General features: G+C 39.0%; 1 protein-coding gene across 1 annotated transcript; it reads right to left on the bottom strand.

Moving 5' to 3' along the window:
- Positions 1-510: 510 nt before the first annotated feature.
- On the bottom strand, positions 511-4,592 carry LOC115903685 (palladin-like). The gene is made up of 2 exons (XM_030948328.1): positions 4,462-4,592; positions 511-1,561 (listed from the first exon to the last, which is right to left on the bottom strand). Exon 2 carries the CDS (start codon positions 1,558-1,560, stop codon positions 511-513), a length of 1,050 nt encoding a protein of 349 aa, XP_030804188.1. The 5' UTR covers position 1,561; positions 4,462-4,592.
- Positions 4,593-19,270: the final 14,678 nt, after the last annotated feature.

The raw sequence follows: 19,270 nt of genomic DNA on the forward strand, positions 1-19,270 counted from the left end.
ATTGATGTGATTACTTAAAAATATACTTGGTTTTACACTAACCAACTATTACGTCAGCAATGTTTCTCATTATTCATTTCCTCAGTCATTAAAAGCCTTCTTATTTTATTATTCTGCCTGAGTTAAAATTCAGAAAGACAGTTTACATGGCTCTTGGAGACATTCTAATTAATCAGCAGTAAAAACTGTATCAGCTTCTTGAGATATGTTCTTTAGGAGCAAGCTGTCTCTTCTTTTACCCAGATTGATGAAGTAACAATCACATAGAATGTTACTAGAGCCAATTCTATTTCTAATTTTGCCGTGTGGCTCTTAAATCAAGAATTTAATTTCCCAAGCAAACAGAGTGAAACATTCTAGCGAAATAAAGACATTAGAATGTGTTATTCTGTGTGCTTTGCAAAATTGCATGATTGACTGCTCTTATGTGACTGCCTCTAAGCAAGTCAGTGTCACACCTGTCCTTAGGTATCTTCCACAATGAAGTGATGCTTTCTGGTGACTTAGCACTTACCTGACATCAGGGACTGGGTTGCCAGCAACTCTGCACTCCAGCAATACTTTGTTTCCTTCGGCAACTTCCTGGCTCCGGAGCTTCTGAGTGAATAGAGGTGGTGAAAGTTCATGCTCTTCCATGTTGATGAAGGGACGGCACAGGACCATTTTGCTCTCCATGATGGTCCCCCTTCCAGAATAGTGCTCTCCATTCAGATGAAGTGCAGGTAATTTTTCCTCAGGTTCAGTCTCTTGATGTGGTTTGTCAAACTCCTGGTTCACCAAGGTACTTAAAGCTGGTTGTTTCTTATTAGGGGACAGGTATCCACTGTCTGGAGAAGAAGAGTCCCCATCGGGACTACGGCCTCTTGTCTTTGCTGCCTGTCTAAATATAGATGATAACTCCTCTATGAATGTGGCAGCTTTGTCACACAGCTTGTTCCTGAAAGGAGCTTCACCCTGCAATGTCGATTCAGAGTTTGGGCTTGTCTTAGGCACACATGCACCACCTTTCTCTGAAAATTTCAGGCTTCTGACAAAGCTGGGACTAGCAGGTAGAAAAGGTGAGGTGCTTCCTTGTCTCCTAGAAACTGGGACAAAACTATCCTCTGTCTGAGGTGCAGCGGATTGCTCTTTCTGATTCCTTGGGAGATCATGACTTGCAGCAGATGGGGTCCAACTGCTTGCTTGAGGTGTCTCTACAGTGTCTTGCTCATGCAGGTCGGTGTCCCTGAAAGAAGGGGTTTCTGAAGGGCTAGAAAGAGGGGTGTTGAGATAATGAGTAAAGTCTGGTGCTGCGTTCTCATCTTCCTCCATGGAATTGGCAATGGCTTCTCGAGCTATGTCAAGGCTCTTACTTATCTCCTCCTGGGTAAGGAAGGCAGAAAGTTCGTTTGAAAATTCACCATTCTGTGTGTCTGACAGGGAATCACAGAAAAAGTCATGGTAAGATGAAGCTTCTGACATATTTTCAGGATATCCCTTACTGCTGTCTCTTTCTGGAGAGTAAGTCTCCTTCAGCATTAAAGTAAGAGGCAATGTCCGGCCACAGCCTCTGTCTTGCATCCTGGAAGACACAAGAACAGTTCCTCAATGAAAAAAGTTATATCCTAGTTCCCATAAGCTAGACACAAAGCTGTAAGATAAGCACAACATAATGGTGTATGACATACCATAAACCTTGTTTTCTATTAGAATGAGCCAGGACTGCAAATTGTCTTGGTGGAAATGAGAGCACCTAGGAGTAATTTTTCTCATGAATCATCCCTCAGAAGTATGGAGACATCCTTTGCCTGTATGTTGCCTAGCACAACATTGATTCCACTGGATCAATATGTATATATGATGTTATTTCACATCTGATTAGTTAGCTTGCATCAATTCTATTACGCTTTATTTTTTTTTCTAGTTTTAGCCTTATGAAGATTTTGGGAATATATTTACTTTTCTCTTTCCCATAATATTGCCTTCCAGACATTAAACCATCAAATTCTGAGAGAAGCGTTCAACTTGAAACCATTATGAGGATACCCACAAGAATATTTGGATTATAAATTCCAAATTATCCTTTCTGCTCAATGTTGATAATGTGCTCAATATTATTTTACTTATTGTGGTAACATTTTTAACTTGTTACCAATTTAGTAGCACTTTCCTCAACACTGAAAAATTACCATATGCTAGAAGTAAAGCACTGAAGAAATAGATTTCACAACCTATATATCATCCTGCTCAATGGAAGTGTATAAAGTATATTTTGTACCAGTTTCACAAAGCAGAGAAGCATCTATACCTCTCCAGTTTCCCAACATGACTTCAGAAATAGGATGAGCATTCTCTTTAAAGTCAGCAAGAAACAAGACATCAGGGAAACCACACTTTCCACACATCAGGGAAGGACTGGCCTGAAAATCTCCTTGCTGAAGTGTATTTGTCTAACTGGTCACTAGATTGTGGCTGATGAGGTCTGAAAAATAATTATTGCTTCTGCAGAGCATTTAATTGAGTAGAACATCAGCGGTTTTAATTACCTGAAAAATTCTCTTATTCTAATGATAATTTCTACAAGAAAAAGATGTTACATAAGATTTAAAAAGAGAAAATTTCCTTTAATTCTCTACTGATAGTGGAGAAATGGCTTGACAATCATGCGATGCACTCAGATGTATTTTACATCACCTTGTGCAGGCTCCAATTACCTGTAGTCACTAAACCAGGGCTTACCCAGCATGTAGTCATTGAATGACTGATAAATTATTGGAATTCTTGGCTTAGCATATGTATCTCTTGATATGCCTGTTTGTCTTGCCAACAGATTACAGCTCAATGCATAAAAGAGAAGTCTAAGAAACCCAAAGCATTTAGGGTTTGAGAAATGTTTTTATAGAATTCAGTGATAAGTTTATTATTTGCTGGGATTACGTTTTCCTTTCCTGTTATCTGTGTTTACAGGGCAACAAATTTAGCAACCATGCCAATCTCTTGTCAACAAAATCTAAAAAAGTATATACAGTATAACTGACTACCACATAGCAGCTTTAAAGAAAGAATCTGAGAAGCCCCGCAAACAGTTGGTCTAGAGGCTCAGCTGTTCAGGCATAAACTGGAGGAATGCCAGGGAAACAAGAGTTAAAACTGCAGAATTTCTTCCTCCTTATTCTTAGATTAAAAAAAAAAAGTATTAAAATGAACAAAGGTGCTATTTAGACAACATGTAAATATCTGTGCTTCAAATTATATCTTTATTTAAATCTGACACACACTGGTTCCTAGCTTGTTCACATCTCAAAGTGACACATTACATACTCAGATAAACTTCCCTGACTTCCAACTCTGAGCTGCTCTAATGTTTCAATGGGCTGTTTCATGGGTAGGAGGACAATTTTACTTATTGTTATCCATCCAACATGATGATTAAAATTGCTGTATTTTGAATTCACATATTTCTTCCCACTACTCAGCTTTGTCATTAGAAAAATATAATGGCTGCATATATATTAATTTTCAAAGCCTGGTGTCTAAATTAAGTGAATAGTCTATACCTGGATATTTACATAAAGTTGATGGATTTAAATGTGCTGGTTTATCGGCAATTTCTAATGCTGATAAGCCTTCTTGGTGAGAAGGTTCCTGAAAAGGGATTCATATGTCTGGCTTTAGGGAGCTGAATGGAAGCTTCCAGGAGAAAGACTTTTTTCAGCCGTACTGTAATACATAAACTCACTATTCTTTTAGAGCAGTTTACAATCCCAGTGAACTGGAGGTGAAGTATCACTAACCCTATCAAGTAGCTTATAACATCATAATTAGAAATTTTGAATGCTATTTCTAGCTTCTCCAAGTTACACTACAATGTATTTATAACAGTTTTCATCATCATACTCATTAGGTAACCTGCAAAGCCATATACTGTATCATTTAAAGACACAAGCATAAATTACAATGTTGCATGCAGAACAACATGATTACATACAGACTACTTATGGGGTCCTATTTGTAAATATTTAAAAATTACACCCAAGTAAAACCACATTTTTTATCATGCAGTTTAAATACTTATTCAAAACCCAATGCAGATACTCTAAAGAATCATATGGTAAATATAAAATTGAAATGTATTGGATTACAATAATTTCAGAAAAAATAGAGTAACTAATGAAATTAAGGTTTTGTAGGGATACATAGTAAAATATGGAAAAACATAGAAAAATAAAGGACTCATTTAAAAAAATATAAATATCCTGAATTTGCAGAACCTGCCAAATAAGGAGTTATGATTTAACATGACCCAATTATTCCTAAACAGGACATATCTCTTCGAAAGAATCATATGAAGGATGAAATGTATCTAGTAAGATTTTTTAAAACAAAAAAGGCACATAGTTTTTCTCTGAATCTTGAAATCCTGCAAAATTACTCCACAAACACGACAATTACGATCAGCAGAAAATATAAAACAGTTCTTACAATGAGCAGGCCAATATGAAGAGGTCAAGTATAATTAATAGAAGGTAAAGTTGTTTTTCTCCTTGTCTATCTGAATAGGCTTAAAGTTGCTCCAGCTCTCCACTGAAGCTTGCTTGGTCCTTAGTCGAGGAGACTGTGGCCTGTGCATTACATCCGTCCTCTGTGCCTATGAAATTCGTACCCCCCTCATCTATATTTGGTAACTGAACTCATGTTTCAGCAGACTGCCACTATCTGGAATTCCAGCAGAAGCAACGTTAGGCCTGGAAGTGGCACAAAGTTCTCTGTGCTTACTACTCAGAAATTCAGAGAACTTAGCCATTCCCTTTTCTATACCATTTTATGGTAATAGATTTTTATTTTTTTCAACAGCATTATTTTAATGATAATAAATAAAATAATTGTCTTTTTCTGCTAAGAATAGTTTAAAATCAATAGCTTCCTTGTGTACCCTAAAATCTTGTAGAAAAGAAAAAATTAAAATAATTTAGGTTGGAAAAGACCCTTAATATTTTTGGATTTATGAGTAGAAATACAGAAACTTTTTGTAATAATTGATAAATAATCTGTAACCATATAATACACTGTATAAAGAAATTAACCTACTGAATTTTCACATCTCAAGTGAAATAATAAAAGAAAAGAAGCATCTCCTTCAGAAAATGCACAAAAAATCCCTGGAAAACATGTATGCTTTAAAAATACCCCACAACTCTGACACATGTATTAACACTGAAACAATCAAAATACAGTTTTGGTTTCTATAGAGTTGTAGAGCATAATGTGTAACCGAGTCAATTCTCTCTTACTGTCTCTGTTAAGGAAGTACTTTCACCTCATTAAAACTCCTGTGAGAATTTAGTCCCAGGAAAAAAAAAAAAAACTGTCCAAAAGCACTTTTTCAAGCACATAATTTCTGTTAAAACTCAGTGAAAGGAAGAAGTAAACATGAAGACTGTTGGTTTAATCTGGAGACTTTATCACATAGTTTCCAGAAATAAAAGCAATGTGTGGGCAACGTGGTTTCTGCCAGATTGCAACCTATTGGGAGTCACATGCTCCAGAGTGGATAGAAGAAATTATAGCTCCAAAGAGATGTTACAGACCTCCGTCCCTTCTGCCAGCACCCATTATATCTGCTCTCGGATTTGAAATCATTTTGTACACTGACATTTGCTCTCAGCTCAAGGTCTTCTAGATACTGCCTAGCATTTTTTACTCAAATTTGTTCCTTGGCAACAATGGAAGTGCAGTAGATGTACTCTTGTGACAGAAGAGCACAAGAGACTCAGAGCTCCCTACAGGATCCAGACCATCTTTATGTACTAACAGGTGCCAGTACTGTACATCCTATTTCAGTGCTTGATAGAGAATCTTGGCATCTTCATACAGGCAATTTCTGTCCCCTAATCACAGCTTGAACACACTCACTGCTGGACTGGGAATGCTTCACCATGTATACAAACCGCATTTTTGCAGCTGGAGATCCTTACCATGTTGTAGTGAAATTAGTTAAAAGGATCTTTTTTCCAGGTAATTTTACAGTGATTTCAGCGTTTCAAATAAGAACAGAACCATGATTCTAAAAATTTCAAGCTGAAAACTGTGCACAAAGAAGGAGTTGGTTATCCAAGAGTTAACTACTGTATGCCCAATTTTTAAGCAGTCACCCCACAAAGTAAAATTAAGGTCCTTTTTCAGGCATCCACTAAATACCCAAGACTTTGCCACCTTGGAATGGGAGTCAAAAATAACCTGCATATAAACAGCAACAAGCTGCCTTGGGCTATCTTCAGCATTTTCTACAGGGAGTGGGTGGATGAAATCCTGGTTCTTGCAATTATATGTTTAAATTTTCACTTCTGGGAAGAAAATATATCTGCCTGTAGATATCTGCAGAGATATTTTAAAAGAAATTTAGTTTTCTGAATACAAATAAAGTATTGTTTTGTGTAAATCGAGTATGCCCAATACTTTTTGTACAGCATGATAGAAACATTTTCCAGAAAGTGAAAGATTTGTGTTCAATTAATTCCTCTTCAACTGTTAATGAAATATTCTTCATAACCTGAAAATAGGGCAAGGTTTTATAGAGCTCTATTAAGCCATGAATAAATTTTCCCAACATTCTTCTTCTATGATTTAGTGAATGCTCATATTTTTTGCTCTGTACTAAATATTTTGGAGTCAAGATCTTCCATTTTTATTGCAAAAACAATGTATTCTCCTTTATAAACATAGTAAAGGCAGTAAATCACTACAAACAAATGGCAAACAGACTAAAACTTTGGAACAGTTACACATTTTGCAAGATAAACACGCTTTAATATGCAATGATGTAACAATTTAGCATTTACATATAATATTTTAAAATAAATAATAGCATCAAACAAGATTACAGATAAACAGCTAATATGCTCACTCCATTCCTATTGCAGTATTATGGAAAATTCAGCTGATGAACAGAACTCCACAGAGATAAGAGTTTTCACCACCAATAGATTTGATGGAATGCAGCTGCAGTTTCCCTGAAACCTTAATAATAGTTTCTAACACTAGTCAGCTCAAGTCATTCCAAATCCCATCCCCAAAACCATAAAACTATTCTGGTTGTACAAGCTTATCATTTGATCTGATGAAGATGTTACATAATGCAAAAAATTTTCATCATTAATTGTGTAAAACCAAAATACATTAATAAGCTCTTTACCCTAATGATCCATGTACTTACCTGAGAAAGCAGTGTGTCTCTGTTATGGTCCTTGTTAATTTGTTTCTTACTCTAAATAGCAACAAGATAAAATACAAGTAGATAAGCAATCTCCTTTCCAAGACCTGAAGGCAAACACCAGTATGCAAACTTCAAATAGAAATCTCTAAGAACTGCTTCTACTTTAAGCAGCAGGGAGAGATACAACCTCCTTTACCAGTTGCCACAGAAACCTCCAGTTATTTTGAGTTACTAACAGACATTTTTTTCCACCTCTGAAAGAGCAAAAAAATAATCTGGTTGCCTGTGCTTAAACAGACTGGGTCAATGTCTTGCTGTAGTTCGATGCCATACATAGCTTTGTTCTTTATTTTTCCCTCAGTATGCAAAAAACATTTAATTATGCTTGTAAATACATAGTAAATGGATTTTTTTACATAGCTAGAGCTAATCTATGTTTTCATAGAATGAGTTGGAAGTATCTACCTGTCATATATGTATGGAAGTGTCAAATGTAGCAAGTAATGTCAATGGTATTCAAATACAATTTTTCCAAGTTTCTCTGAGGATCTTAGGAGTGCAGTGGGAAAGTTTATACACCTTCAGCTTTTCCTAGTAGTTGTATTGGTAATCAGTCTGGAAGAAATACAGCAATTTTTAAAATGAAGCTAAGAACAGTAATAATAACTCCCAGCCTTCTTTTACAGAATATTTCATCAACAAAGAGATTGAGGGGCTGCAACAACACATCAATAAACTTTGAAAATTGTACAACTAGCTAGAATTACCACAGCTGTGAATAGGAAAGGAAACCTTAAAACACAAAGGAAGGCTAAGAAGAACTAATACCATTCTGTAAACTGGGAAAGAGATGAATATTTCTCAGTCCAAGATCTACAGTCTATCTAAGGTCCTAATGAGGCAAACTACATCATCAAGAGGAACTTGTCATTCTGCTTCCCTTATCTCAAGACTACTAGAACACTTGGAATACCATTCTGTCTCAAGATGCTCAAGATGATCATTCTGTCTCTTTATTAGCAGAACAAGTAATAATGGAACACATACAAACAGCTACTTGACTGGCGAGTGCCCCCAGTATCCCTTAAAGCGTCAAAGGAATTTTGTCAGAGTTTGCATCCCTGTGCACTGTGATTAACCCACTTTTGCATCTGCGGCTGTGAAGCGCATTGTGCCCTCATGGATTTATCACAAAGGCGAAGACTCGTAGTGCAAAGCTGCTTGATCTTTGCCTACAGACACTGTGGCCAGGGTAGCGATGTCTCTGTCCACGTTACCTGAGAGCGGGCGGTGCTCTGCGAAAGGCGGCGCTGTCTGAGCCCGCCTCTTTCCAGGCTCTCTGTTCGGGTCCCTTCAGGGCCGTGTCACCATGTCACGCTGGTTCCTGAGCCTGCCTCTTTCCAGGCTCTGTGTCCATCAGACTCCTTCAGGGCCATGTCACCATGACACGCTGGTCCCTGAGCCTGCCTCGCTGCCTGGCCGGACCCTTCACTCACAGCCCCGCACACGCTCTGCTGCGTGAGGCGCTGAGGGGAAAACGCGGACGGGGTCCGGGTTTGGAGGAGCCACTGGGCGCCGGTGAATGGCGACGGTGCTGGAGGTGAAGAGGTGCCGGCCAGAGCCGGCGAGAGCGGCTGCTCAGGCGGGGCAGGCAGGGTGACGCTCTGCGGTGAGGGACAGGGAGCGTGGAGCCTGCCGCTCTGTGCGTCTGTGGCGGCCGCGGGTGTCCACAGGCCGAGCTCGGCCTGCGGGATGTGTTGCTGTGCAGAGCGCCATGGAGCTGCGGCCATACCGCACTGGCAGAGCTCACCGCCGTGCCATGGAGCTGCGGCCACACCGCACAGGCGGAGCTCACCGCCGTGCCATGGAGCTGCGGCCATACCGCACCGGCAGAGCTCACCGCCGTGCCATGGAGCTGCGGTCACACCGCACAGGCGGAGCTCACCGCCGTGCCATGGAGCTGCGGCCACACCGCACCGGCGGAGCTCACCGCCGTGCCATGGAGCTGCGGCCACACCGCACCGGCGGAGCTCACCGCCGTGCCATGGAGCTGCGGTCACACCGCACAGGCGGAGCTCACCGCCGTGCCATGGAGCTGCGGCCATACCGCACCGGCAGAGCTCACCGCTGTGCCATGGAGCTGCGGCCATACCGCACCGGCAGAGCTCACCGCTGTGCCATGGAGCTGCGGCCACACCGCACAGGCGGAGCTCACTGCCGTGCCATGGAGCTGCGGCCACACCGCACAGGCGGAGCTCACTGCCGTGCCATGGCCTGGAGAAGGCCTTCCCACTGCCCGGTTCTATTAAAATATTTAAGGAGCGTTATCTAATGGTGTCAAAGAGAAGAAACGAGGTGTCAACAAACTCTGAATTGAATTCTGTAGTTCAAGTAGAAAGGCCATTTTACATTTTAGCATTTGGGAATGTATACAAATAAGAATTTAAGCAAGCCTGTGTTACAGCTGATTTTAGTACAAAAACTTAAATCAATTTCATGTTGAATTAAGAAGGAAGAGGGAAATGAGTGAAAGTTAAAGAAGGCAGCACCAATGCAATCTCGTAAGGATAGAGAAGCAAGGATGGAATTGGTCAGTGTAGCACATGACAATATAATTGAGATTATATAGTCTAGCATGTAAAGATTTCAAATTATATGATAAGTTTAAGAAATCTAAGCTGTATCAGCTCAGTGTAGTCTTACATAATTTTCTAAAGAAGATAAGGGAAATAAATTAGACTTAAAACACTCTGGTGGAAAATCTGTGTCACAAAAGTAATGCTCTAACTTAAACAAGCTGTTTGAAAGAAGAAAAGCAACCCATTAATGTTAGATAGCTAATTTTTGTCCCAATTCCACAAAGCAGACTTAACACTAGTCTCTTTCTAAAAATTTTCTTTTAAGAAGTTCATATACAAGACCTTAGCTATAATTCTGTCCACTTTTTTTAACTGAAATGCTTTAAGTGTTGCTCTTGCCTGAGTTTATTTTGTCCTGTGTGCTGTACACATTAGTCATATTCATTATGGCTTTACCAATTCTTTTATTTTTAAATTAATTACACGTGTTATAACTACCTGTGCTGTATCTGAAAAGTTACTCATCCCTCTATGCCTTGTGGAGTATGGAACTGCTTAATTCTAAGTGCTGCAGTCCTATTCACAGTAGATATTACCTGTACCTCCGTGAAGATTATATTTCAAACAGAGCTGATTTTTTATTTTATATAAGAACTACTTGCATTTTTGCATATCATAAAATTCCCATAGCTGGGCAGTGAGAAAAATGCTTTATAGCATCACATGTCATCCTTTAATGTTGTATGTGCTAAGATTTAGACTTTCCTCTTTGTGAGGAAAATGATCTCTATTAGATCAATTTTAGCTGCAAGCCTACAGTGCATATTTTGCATGTTTATATTCACAGCCAGTCATGTATTTGGATTCCCTCTTAGCATGTGAAATGTGTTTGATCTGAGCAGGCACAGACAGAGCTGAAGTTCAATACCAGATAAAAGCTTCTTTCTTTACAAGGGAATTAACTTTGAAAATTGAATGTGCTCCTTTCAACAAAATGTGAGATGCTGATCTGTAGGAAAATAAATATTTACTTCTTTCTCCTTTTATCATAATACAGCTTTACATTGCTTTACCTTTGTAGCAGCTATTGCAGGCTGTCTTTTGATTATGCCAAATGTATTCCTCTAGGAAGACTCCACCTGCCACCAAAAAACATGTCTGATGCCAGATAGGGGTAGACAGCTGTGTATTGCTGCCAGAGTCACAGCACTAACAAAGACAAATGTGCAGGAATGTGACATCCATTCGTCTGGAAAGAGGAATGAATGCTGAAGGAGGAACATGGAACAGCTGATTACTTCCACTGTTATCTTCAGTAGAACTAAAAAAAAAAAAAAGTTAAAACACAGCTGGCTATTTAGAATGAACTGCTGAGAGATTTGTCAGTCAGTAGCTCCTATTAGGGAGACACTTAGCTTGGGGATATTTTTGGAAAGAGTTTCCCTGGAGTTGGAGAGACTTCAGGCCTTTTGCTGTTTTCTGATTGGCCAACAGACAGGTGCTGAAAAAGGTGGTGGCAGAAATATTGCAGACGTGGTGAATAACACACAGATAAGCAACAGCAACTTACTTGTTTTATGGTAGGCTATACCATGTGAAAATATAACAGAATTTTTCCTTTCTCTCTATCTGTTGTGAAATGAAAAGAGATCAGACAAGGAAGTGGTTCATGTTGGTTGAAAATACAATTGCCTGCATTTAGAGTTTGGGAGGGGCGTGTTCTACCATAGCAAATGTTTAACACCTTAAAACTAAAATCAGGTGGGTTTTCTTGTGTTTAAAGAGTCTATGTCCTTCAAACAGATATGTATTATTGCATTATATATTAAAAATTTCCTTTTAGATAGAAATCATGTAGCAAACAAACTTTTTAAAAATAGGTGCTTTTAGGAATGACACAAAGTAGGCCTCCAAGCTTGTGAGAGAAGGAGCCTTTCAGTGGTGATGACAACTTGCGTGACAGCACTGAGAATGCTTGTATGTCTTTATTTTGGATTCAATTTCTAGAGTTTGGACCTCAAAATTGAATCCACTGGTTCTGTCAAAAGCAAAAATTAGAATTTTGGCAGAGTACTGATCTTGTACTGATAAGTCCATCTCTCACTAGGCATTACAGCTCCAGAGCCAGTGACTAAACATTGATGGGGTACAATCTTGGTGCTTTGGCATTGACAGATTGGAAAAATTGACAGTCAGAATTTTTTTAAGTTAAACAAGCTGTCAAACACCATCTCTGTTTAGACAGGATCCAGTTTTTTCTTTTTCTTAAAGGGTGATTATTTCTGGTGAAAAAAATAAATTGCAGAGGCAAATTGAGTACATTTAGAAGGCAGTGATAAAAACCATTTAAAATATATTTCAGACAAAACATGATAATTTCTACTTGCCATCAAACATGAAAAGTATATGATAAGATGTGCACACCTCCTTTCTGTCCTGTTTGCTATCTTGATTAGAATCAAGATAAAGAGGCAAAGTATGCGTTATTTAAAGATATGTTTTTACATGCTTTAAATTCTCCAGCATCAGGTGTGGACCTTGTATTGGTTTTTTGTATCAAAGTAGGAAAAATTCATTTTAAATTAATGTATTTCATTGTTGCTCAATGAGATGTCATTTGAGTTTCAGTGGTTCTTAAAACAACAATTTTCTGGTCCTTACATGAGCCTGGTGGTATTAGTCTAGAAAAGGGAGTCAGGCTGATGGATCAGTGAACTCCTGAATTCTCTTTAAAAAGTGAAATATCACTGATAATCATGCAAAATATTCACCAAGTCAGAGAAAGAATGCAGATCTGGGAGGGAGCAGCCTAGAGAGCCAAGACAACCACCCTTTAATGACGATGCAAGGACACATTTGAGAGTTAAAAGCATGACTGAGACCGCTGAGAGAGCCACTGAAACAATGATTCATCTAAAAGGATTACTGGAAACACCACTTTCAGACTGTTTGGAATACAATTTCTGGCTTTGTCATCAAAACCTGACTAAATCCAAAGAACCTGGCAGATGAAAGAGGAGATTTTTGTAATACTACCCCAAAAGACTCTAAAATTCTAAGATGCTATATGAGCAATCTAATACATATATTATTTGCTTTGAAATTTGGGCAATAGTAAAGCCTGGCTATAACCCAGAGAATTTAGGTAATAAATCTGTTACTGAAAAACTTTTTGCAAAAGCATTAACTGTACTGTTGCACATGTGGTACAGATAGAAATACAGGCATATCTGGTGGGCAAGATTAGGATCCAACAGAACCAACCAATCCAGGTTTTTCTTTATATAACAAGAGAGAAGGAAGGGTGATCTAACAAAAACAAGCCAAACAACAAGCTGTTTAATTTCCTTTGTTTCCACTCTCAGATCCAAACAGTCTGGAGAATTAAAGTTTGTGTTGATATAAGCAGATTTAGAAGAGGTGTTAGATATATTTTATATGGAATTCGAATAATAATTACTATATAATACATGGATTAAATATGTAATAATTATATATATAATATAATTGAAAAAATATATTACAGCTACAATATGTAAATACACTGTAGTCAGGAATTAGCAAACACAAACATTGTATTATTTTGACATAGTTGTGCTTACTGTATGAGAATTTACTGCACAGTTTCTTGATGTATAACATCTATATAAACAAACCAATACAACATTCTTATCTCTGTTTTTCATAGCATTTTCCTGCACTATGCATTTTAAATCTTAAACTGAAACCAGTCTTGTGAGTGAGTCTCAGCAATCATCAACATCTAAAGCTTTGCCTTGGGAAATGCTGTCTGTGAGTTTTTAAACATAAGAGTCGATTACCTCAAAATCCCATAGAAGTTAGCACCTCTCCTTTGTAAACATTTAGCTATGTTTGACCAAGAACTCTTTCCTTACCTTTGTTCTACAAATTGAATGGATGGTGCAATATTCCAACAAGCAGTGAAGGGGTTCCAGCCTCGAGGGTTTTCTGCATAGCCAGCTTTGATGCTCTTCATTTTTCTGTGCACTTGTACTGGTGAGAGTGAGTAAACTTGCAGTTTTGGGAATTGCACAGAAGAGATGCCAGAGACTATGCTTAGGGTTGTTGCTGTCCATTGACTTCAAACCCTTATGAAGTAAATTAGTAAATATAATGTGACAAAATTTTAACAATAGTTGGCTGCCATCTTTCAAAGTTCATTGACTTAATGTATAAAGTTATTTAACTAAGAAAGCTCATAAGATTTTTGTTTTCCTTACAAATATACAGAAATTGTAATATGTGGAGATAAATCACCTCTTCTAAAAATCCTACATGAAGTGAGAAGTGACAGTGATGGCATCTACATTTTGTTTTCAAAAAGGAAATGATAAGGACAAACTCACAGTTTAAAATTGTAAGAAAAATTAGTATATTTTGAGGATCAAGGCGAAAATAAAAGTGCAGAGAATTCTCTAATACATTTGCTTGGAGAGGAAATAGAGCAGTTATTGACAGTAAGTGAGTTTCACCAAAAATGCCTCATCAGAAATCCAGGAAGGAATCTAATTCTCTTTTGTCTGTATCAAACTTTCATATGGTTTGAGGAAAGTCCTTTCATCTAAACTCTTTTTTTTTTTTGTAATGTTTAATATAGAGCTGTTATTCTAAGTGTTTCACTATTATTAGAGTAGACATCATTGTTTTGATACTTTGCCAGCATTCTACATAGACAGGTAACTTTGAAAATATTTTTAACTAAATACATTAAATTTTGGTCAGTTTTAAGTCGAGTAAAAGCTAATGTCTTTCTAGTACACACTTCAGTCCTTCCACAAGTCTTTCAAGTTCCTAAATGTAACAGCTTTGAAAGCAGACGGTACATTTGTTCAGACTCATAGTTGTACAGACTGGACGTCTGCCTCACTGCTAAGGTCTCATAGAGGCTGCATAAGGTTTACATGACAAGGCCTTTCCCTTCATCCTTGTTTGATTTCTGAATGTTTGATTTCACAGCCTTAATATTATTCGTGTACCTTGCATGAATAAAGATGGAATAAAGAGATACTTGGACATGGTTATATGGATATTTGCTAAGACTTTCTGAAATTTAACTTTTAGAATTGCACAGATGTGTGTTCCATGAACTAGTGTTTCATCATATGATCTCTCTGTGTAAGTTTAATTTGGTTTTTAGGTTCTGCCTTGTACACTGGCATCTGAATGATCATTATTTAATACATCCAGACACACATTTCCTCAAAAGTAAAGTTCAAAATGTTAGCAAGCCTTCATAATAAATCTCTTCAATCTGGTGTTTGTTTAGTGATGCATAGGGATAACAAAGGGCTAGTATTGGCCCTTTACTGAGCTCGCAGCCCTCACATCTTTTCAGAGTCTTTCTTATGGGAATAGAGACCTAAAGGTGGGGTCATTCATACTATTATGTAGGTAGAACTTTGTGTACTTTGCTTCTTGGGTTATACTCAGAAAATTGGACAGGACAGAGGAATGGCAAATGCATACGAGGGAATCTGCTTAGGTATCATTATTATTATTATTACTACTATTATTATTACTATTATTATTAATTTGTAAATGAGTGATTAATATTTTTCTTTTTAAATGGTTGTTTATTCTAAATGTCATATTTTTGTAGTAGCTGATACAGAGTGAAAACATATAAAATTGTTTATAAAACTTTGAATAACACAATAGAAAAAGTATTTTTGACTGAATATATGAAGTAATCAGTTTAATATCTCTGCTGCTTTGTGTGGGTTTTTTATTAACCTACTTGTCTGGTAAAGTACATTTGCATTCTTTTACTCAAAAATCAAGAGTTCTCAAAGCCTTAATATAATTTCATCCCTGGACATGTTTTCTTCATGGTGTTTTGATATGTTTCATGACCACTGGGTTACTACTGGTGCGATATGCACTTACTATTATTTGTTTTGTAAATATCTTATGTGAGAGAAAATGGAAAACACATATCAGGTTTATAAAGCAATAAACTTGGAATTTATAGAAGACATTTAGCATTTCTCAGCTAAAATTGTGTAAATAATTAATATGTAATTTAATCAATCCATAGAATTCAAAAGCAAAATCATTGAAAAAAATCAGAAAAGGATAAAAGATGAATAGGGAAAAAAAGTGGAAACAATTGAAAAAGCTTTGCATTGACAACCAAAATAAACACAATTTTAGGTCTGGAATAAATAAGGTAAAGGTTTTCCTGGAAACATGCCAAAGTAATTCTGTGAAATGTACTGCAGAAATGTCTGTTTTCAGCTGTGGAAAGAACAATCCATAGATAAAGGGAAATGTCCATATTTTTGTGGTTTCTTTGGAGGGGATGGCAGGAATTAACTCTGTGAAGATTAGAGAAGAACATACTAATAGACTTTGCCTACTGTAATGGTAATGTTTCCATACTAAGAGTTTTGTGTGCAGCTCAGATCACTTTAATGAAATTAGTTTGTGAAAGAGGCATATTCTGTATCTGAGGAGTTTTCTAGGCATAACAGCAATTCATTAGCTTGGCATCAGCTGAGACTTGTGAGAAGTTATTTTTCTCAATAGGTATATTGTAGATTACGTTGGGCCCGCTGAGTAGAAGAGGAAAGAATGCTAAGGTACACAAGAGATCCATTTTGTGCTTTTTGAGGGTGTACTTATTATGTCAAGCTCGCACATCTCAGTACATTCTCTTTCTATTAAATTCCTAGCAATGATGATGAACATGCATTCTTCACAGGATGAACAGTAAGGTGTAAAAAGGTCCCTGATTGAGGTACACATCCACTGGGTGTGATGGCCTCTCCTGCTCAGTAATGCCCCTCAGCAGTGGCAGCCAAGGAGTGCAGGACCTGCTGTAGGTGATGCATTGCTATTTTGTGATTGCTGAGGAATGAGAGTCTGGAGAGCAGCACTGTGGAAAGAGACCTGGGGGTCCTGGTAATGGTAAATTGAACCTGAGTCATGGTGCTCTGGCAGCCAGGAGGCCATCCCTGTCCTGGGGTGCATCAGGCACAGCATCACCAGCCAGGCAAGGGAGGGGATTGTCCTGCTCTGGACAGCCACACCTGGAGCGCTGTGGTTTTGGGTGCCACAATATAAAAAAAGACATTAAGCCATTAGAGAAAGTTGGGAGGATGGCAACAAGACGTTGAAGGGTCTGGAAGGGAAGCTGTATGTGAAGTAACTGAGAAACTGAGATCATTTGGTCTGTTCAGCCTGGAGGAGAGGAGATTGAGGGGAGACCCCATTGCAGAGTACAGCTTCCTTGTGAAGGGGCAGGCACTGATGTCTTCTCTGTGGTGACCAGGGACAGGATTCAAGGAAACACCAGGAAGCTGAGTCAGGGTGGGTTTAGGCTGGATATCAGAAAAAGGTTCCACAGCTGGAAGTGGCTGGGCACTGGAAAAGGCTTCTCAGTGAAGGGGTCACAGCACCAAGCCTTGTCTGAGTACAGAAGCATCTGGACAATGATCTCAGGCACATGGTGTGATTCATGGAGTGTCCTGCACAGGGCAAGGAGTTGGACACAAACTACATAAATGATGAAAACTCTTTGGTCCATAGCAGGCCATTTACATACTATTAATCTGCTGCTACCCAATGGCTGTTAGACATATGGAAATAAAAAATGTGTTTCTTAGTGACGTAACATCACCCTTTGACCTGTGGATTCAGCATTAGTCCTTGTTGCCATTTTGAAGAGGTTTCCAAGATTGTATAGCTATATTAAATCTAGAAAACTAATGCAATGTATTGTATTCTATTTTTTTTAGATCGCTACTACAGTAAAAAGATAGTGGCAACATGCTGAGAGGAAAGAAGAAATCTCCAATTTACTGTCAGATTCAAAGAAAAGAAGGAGAAAACAGAAAAAACCAACAAAGTAGATAATACTTACAGCGTTAGACTGAACAGGGAAAACTAAACAGCTTATAGATTGCAGCTCTTCCTCCCTCTGCTGCTCATCAGCTGCAAGTGTAAATGTAGCTGTACTGATGCCTATATCAGTACATAACTATATGGATGGAACACTGGCATGCTCCAGGCTGAAAATAATCCTATCCTTTTGGCTGCTTATATTAAATTCTGTATTGTTCAGTGACCCAGGAAGGAGCAAAAAGTCCTCACATTTTTTTCTTTGGAACACTACACTGAAAATATGACTCCCCTTCAGACCTAGTTTTAACACCACAAGAAATTCTTTTTACACAATGGTAGAAGTCAGGAAAAACTGGCCAAGGCATCACGTAAGTATAGATTGCTATAATTGCTACAGCTGTTGATTTCTTTGTTCTGGAAAGACGTTCCCCAGTGGAGCCCATGCATGGTGGCCAGACACGCTGCCCACAAGGGCTGTGGAGGAGCCACAGGCTGTGTGTGCTCCCCTCTGGCCAGCACTCCTGGAAGTGGGCAAGGGCATGGGAAAGCCCCAAGGGCCAACCAAGTGCTGGTTCTGGAGATGGTGGGAGCACTAAAATGAGGGATTTGGAAATCTCTTCTGACCTGGAAAAATCTGTGACTCAGGGATTGCACCGACCCAGGAGCAGCACTTGGCACCTGGCCTTGTGGAACCTCATGAGGTTCTCGTCCCACTTCTTAAGCTTGTCCAGGTGCCTCTGGATGATGCCATCATCCCGTAGTGCCCCTGCCCTGCTCAGCTTCCTGTCCCCTGCAAATGTGGGGGTGCTCAGTGCCCCTGGGTGTCATTGATAAAGGCACTGCCAAGCCCCAGTCCCAATGCAGAGCCCCGAGAGACACCCCTTGAACTGGCCTAGTAAAAGATGTCCGTGCCCACAGCAGAGGAGTTGAGACTATAGAATTCTGTAATGGCCTGGCTTGAAAGGGACCTTAAAGATTATATTTTTTCAACCCCCTGCTGTAAGCAGGGACACTTTCCACTAGACCAGGTTGCTCAAAGTCCCATCCAACCTAGCCTTGAAGACTTTCAAGGGACTGGGCATCCTCCACTTCTTTGGACATCCTGTTCCAGTGCTTCACCACCCTCACAGTAATGCATTTCTCCCTAATCAAAACCAACTATTGCAGTTTGAAGCCATTCCCCTGGTCCCATGACTACATTTCCTGACAGTGTCCTTCTCCAGCTTCCCTGTGGGCCTCCTTCAGATACTGGAATGTTGCTGTGAGGTCTCCACGCGACTCTCTCTTCTCCAGGCTGAACAGACCCAACTTTCTCAGCCTGTCTTTATAGGGGAGGTGATCCACTCAACAACTTCATGGCCTTCTTTGGATTTGCTCCAACAGTTCCATGTCCTTCTCCTATTGGGGATACCAGAGCTGGATGCTCTACTGTAGGTGGGATCTCACAAGAGCAGAGTTGAAGAGGAGAATCAGCTCCCTTGACCTGCTGGCTACACTTCTCTTGATGCAGCCCAGGATTCCATTGGCTTTCTGGGCTGTGAATGAACATTGCTGGCTTGTGTCGAGTTTTTCATCAACCATCACCCCCCAAGTGCTTCTCTGCAGGGCTCAATCCATTTTTTGCTCAGCCTGG

This window comes from Camarhynchus parvulus, chromosome 4 (genome assembly GCF_901933205.1).
Source record: "Camarhynchus parvulus chromosome 4, STF_HiC, whole genome shotgun sequence".
NCBI lineage: Eukaryota > Metazoa > Chordata > Aves > Passeriformes > Thraupidae > Camarhynchus > Camarhynchus parvulus.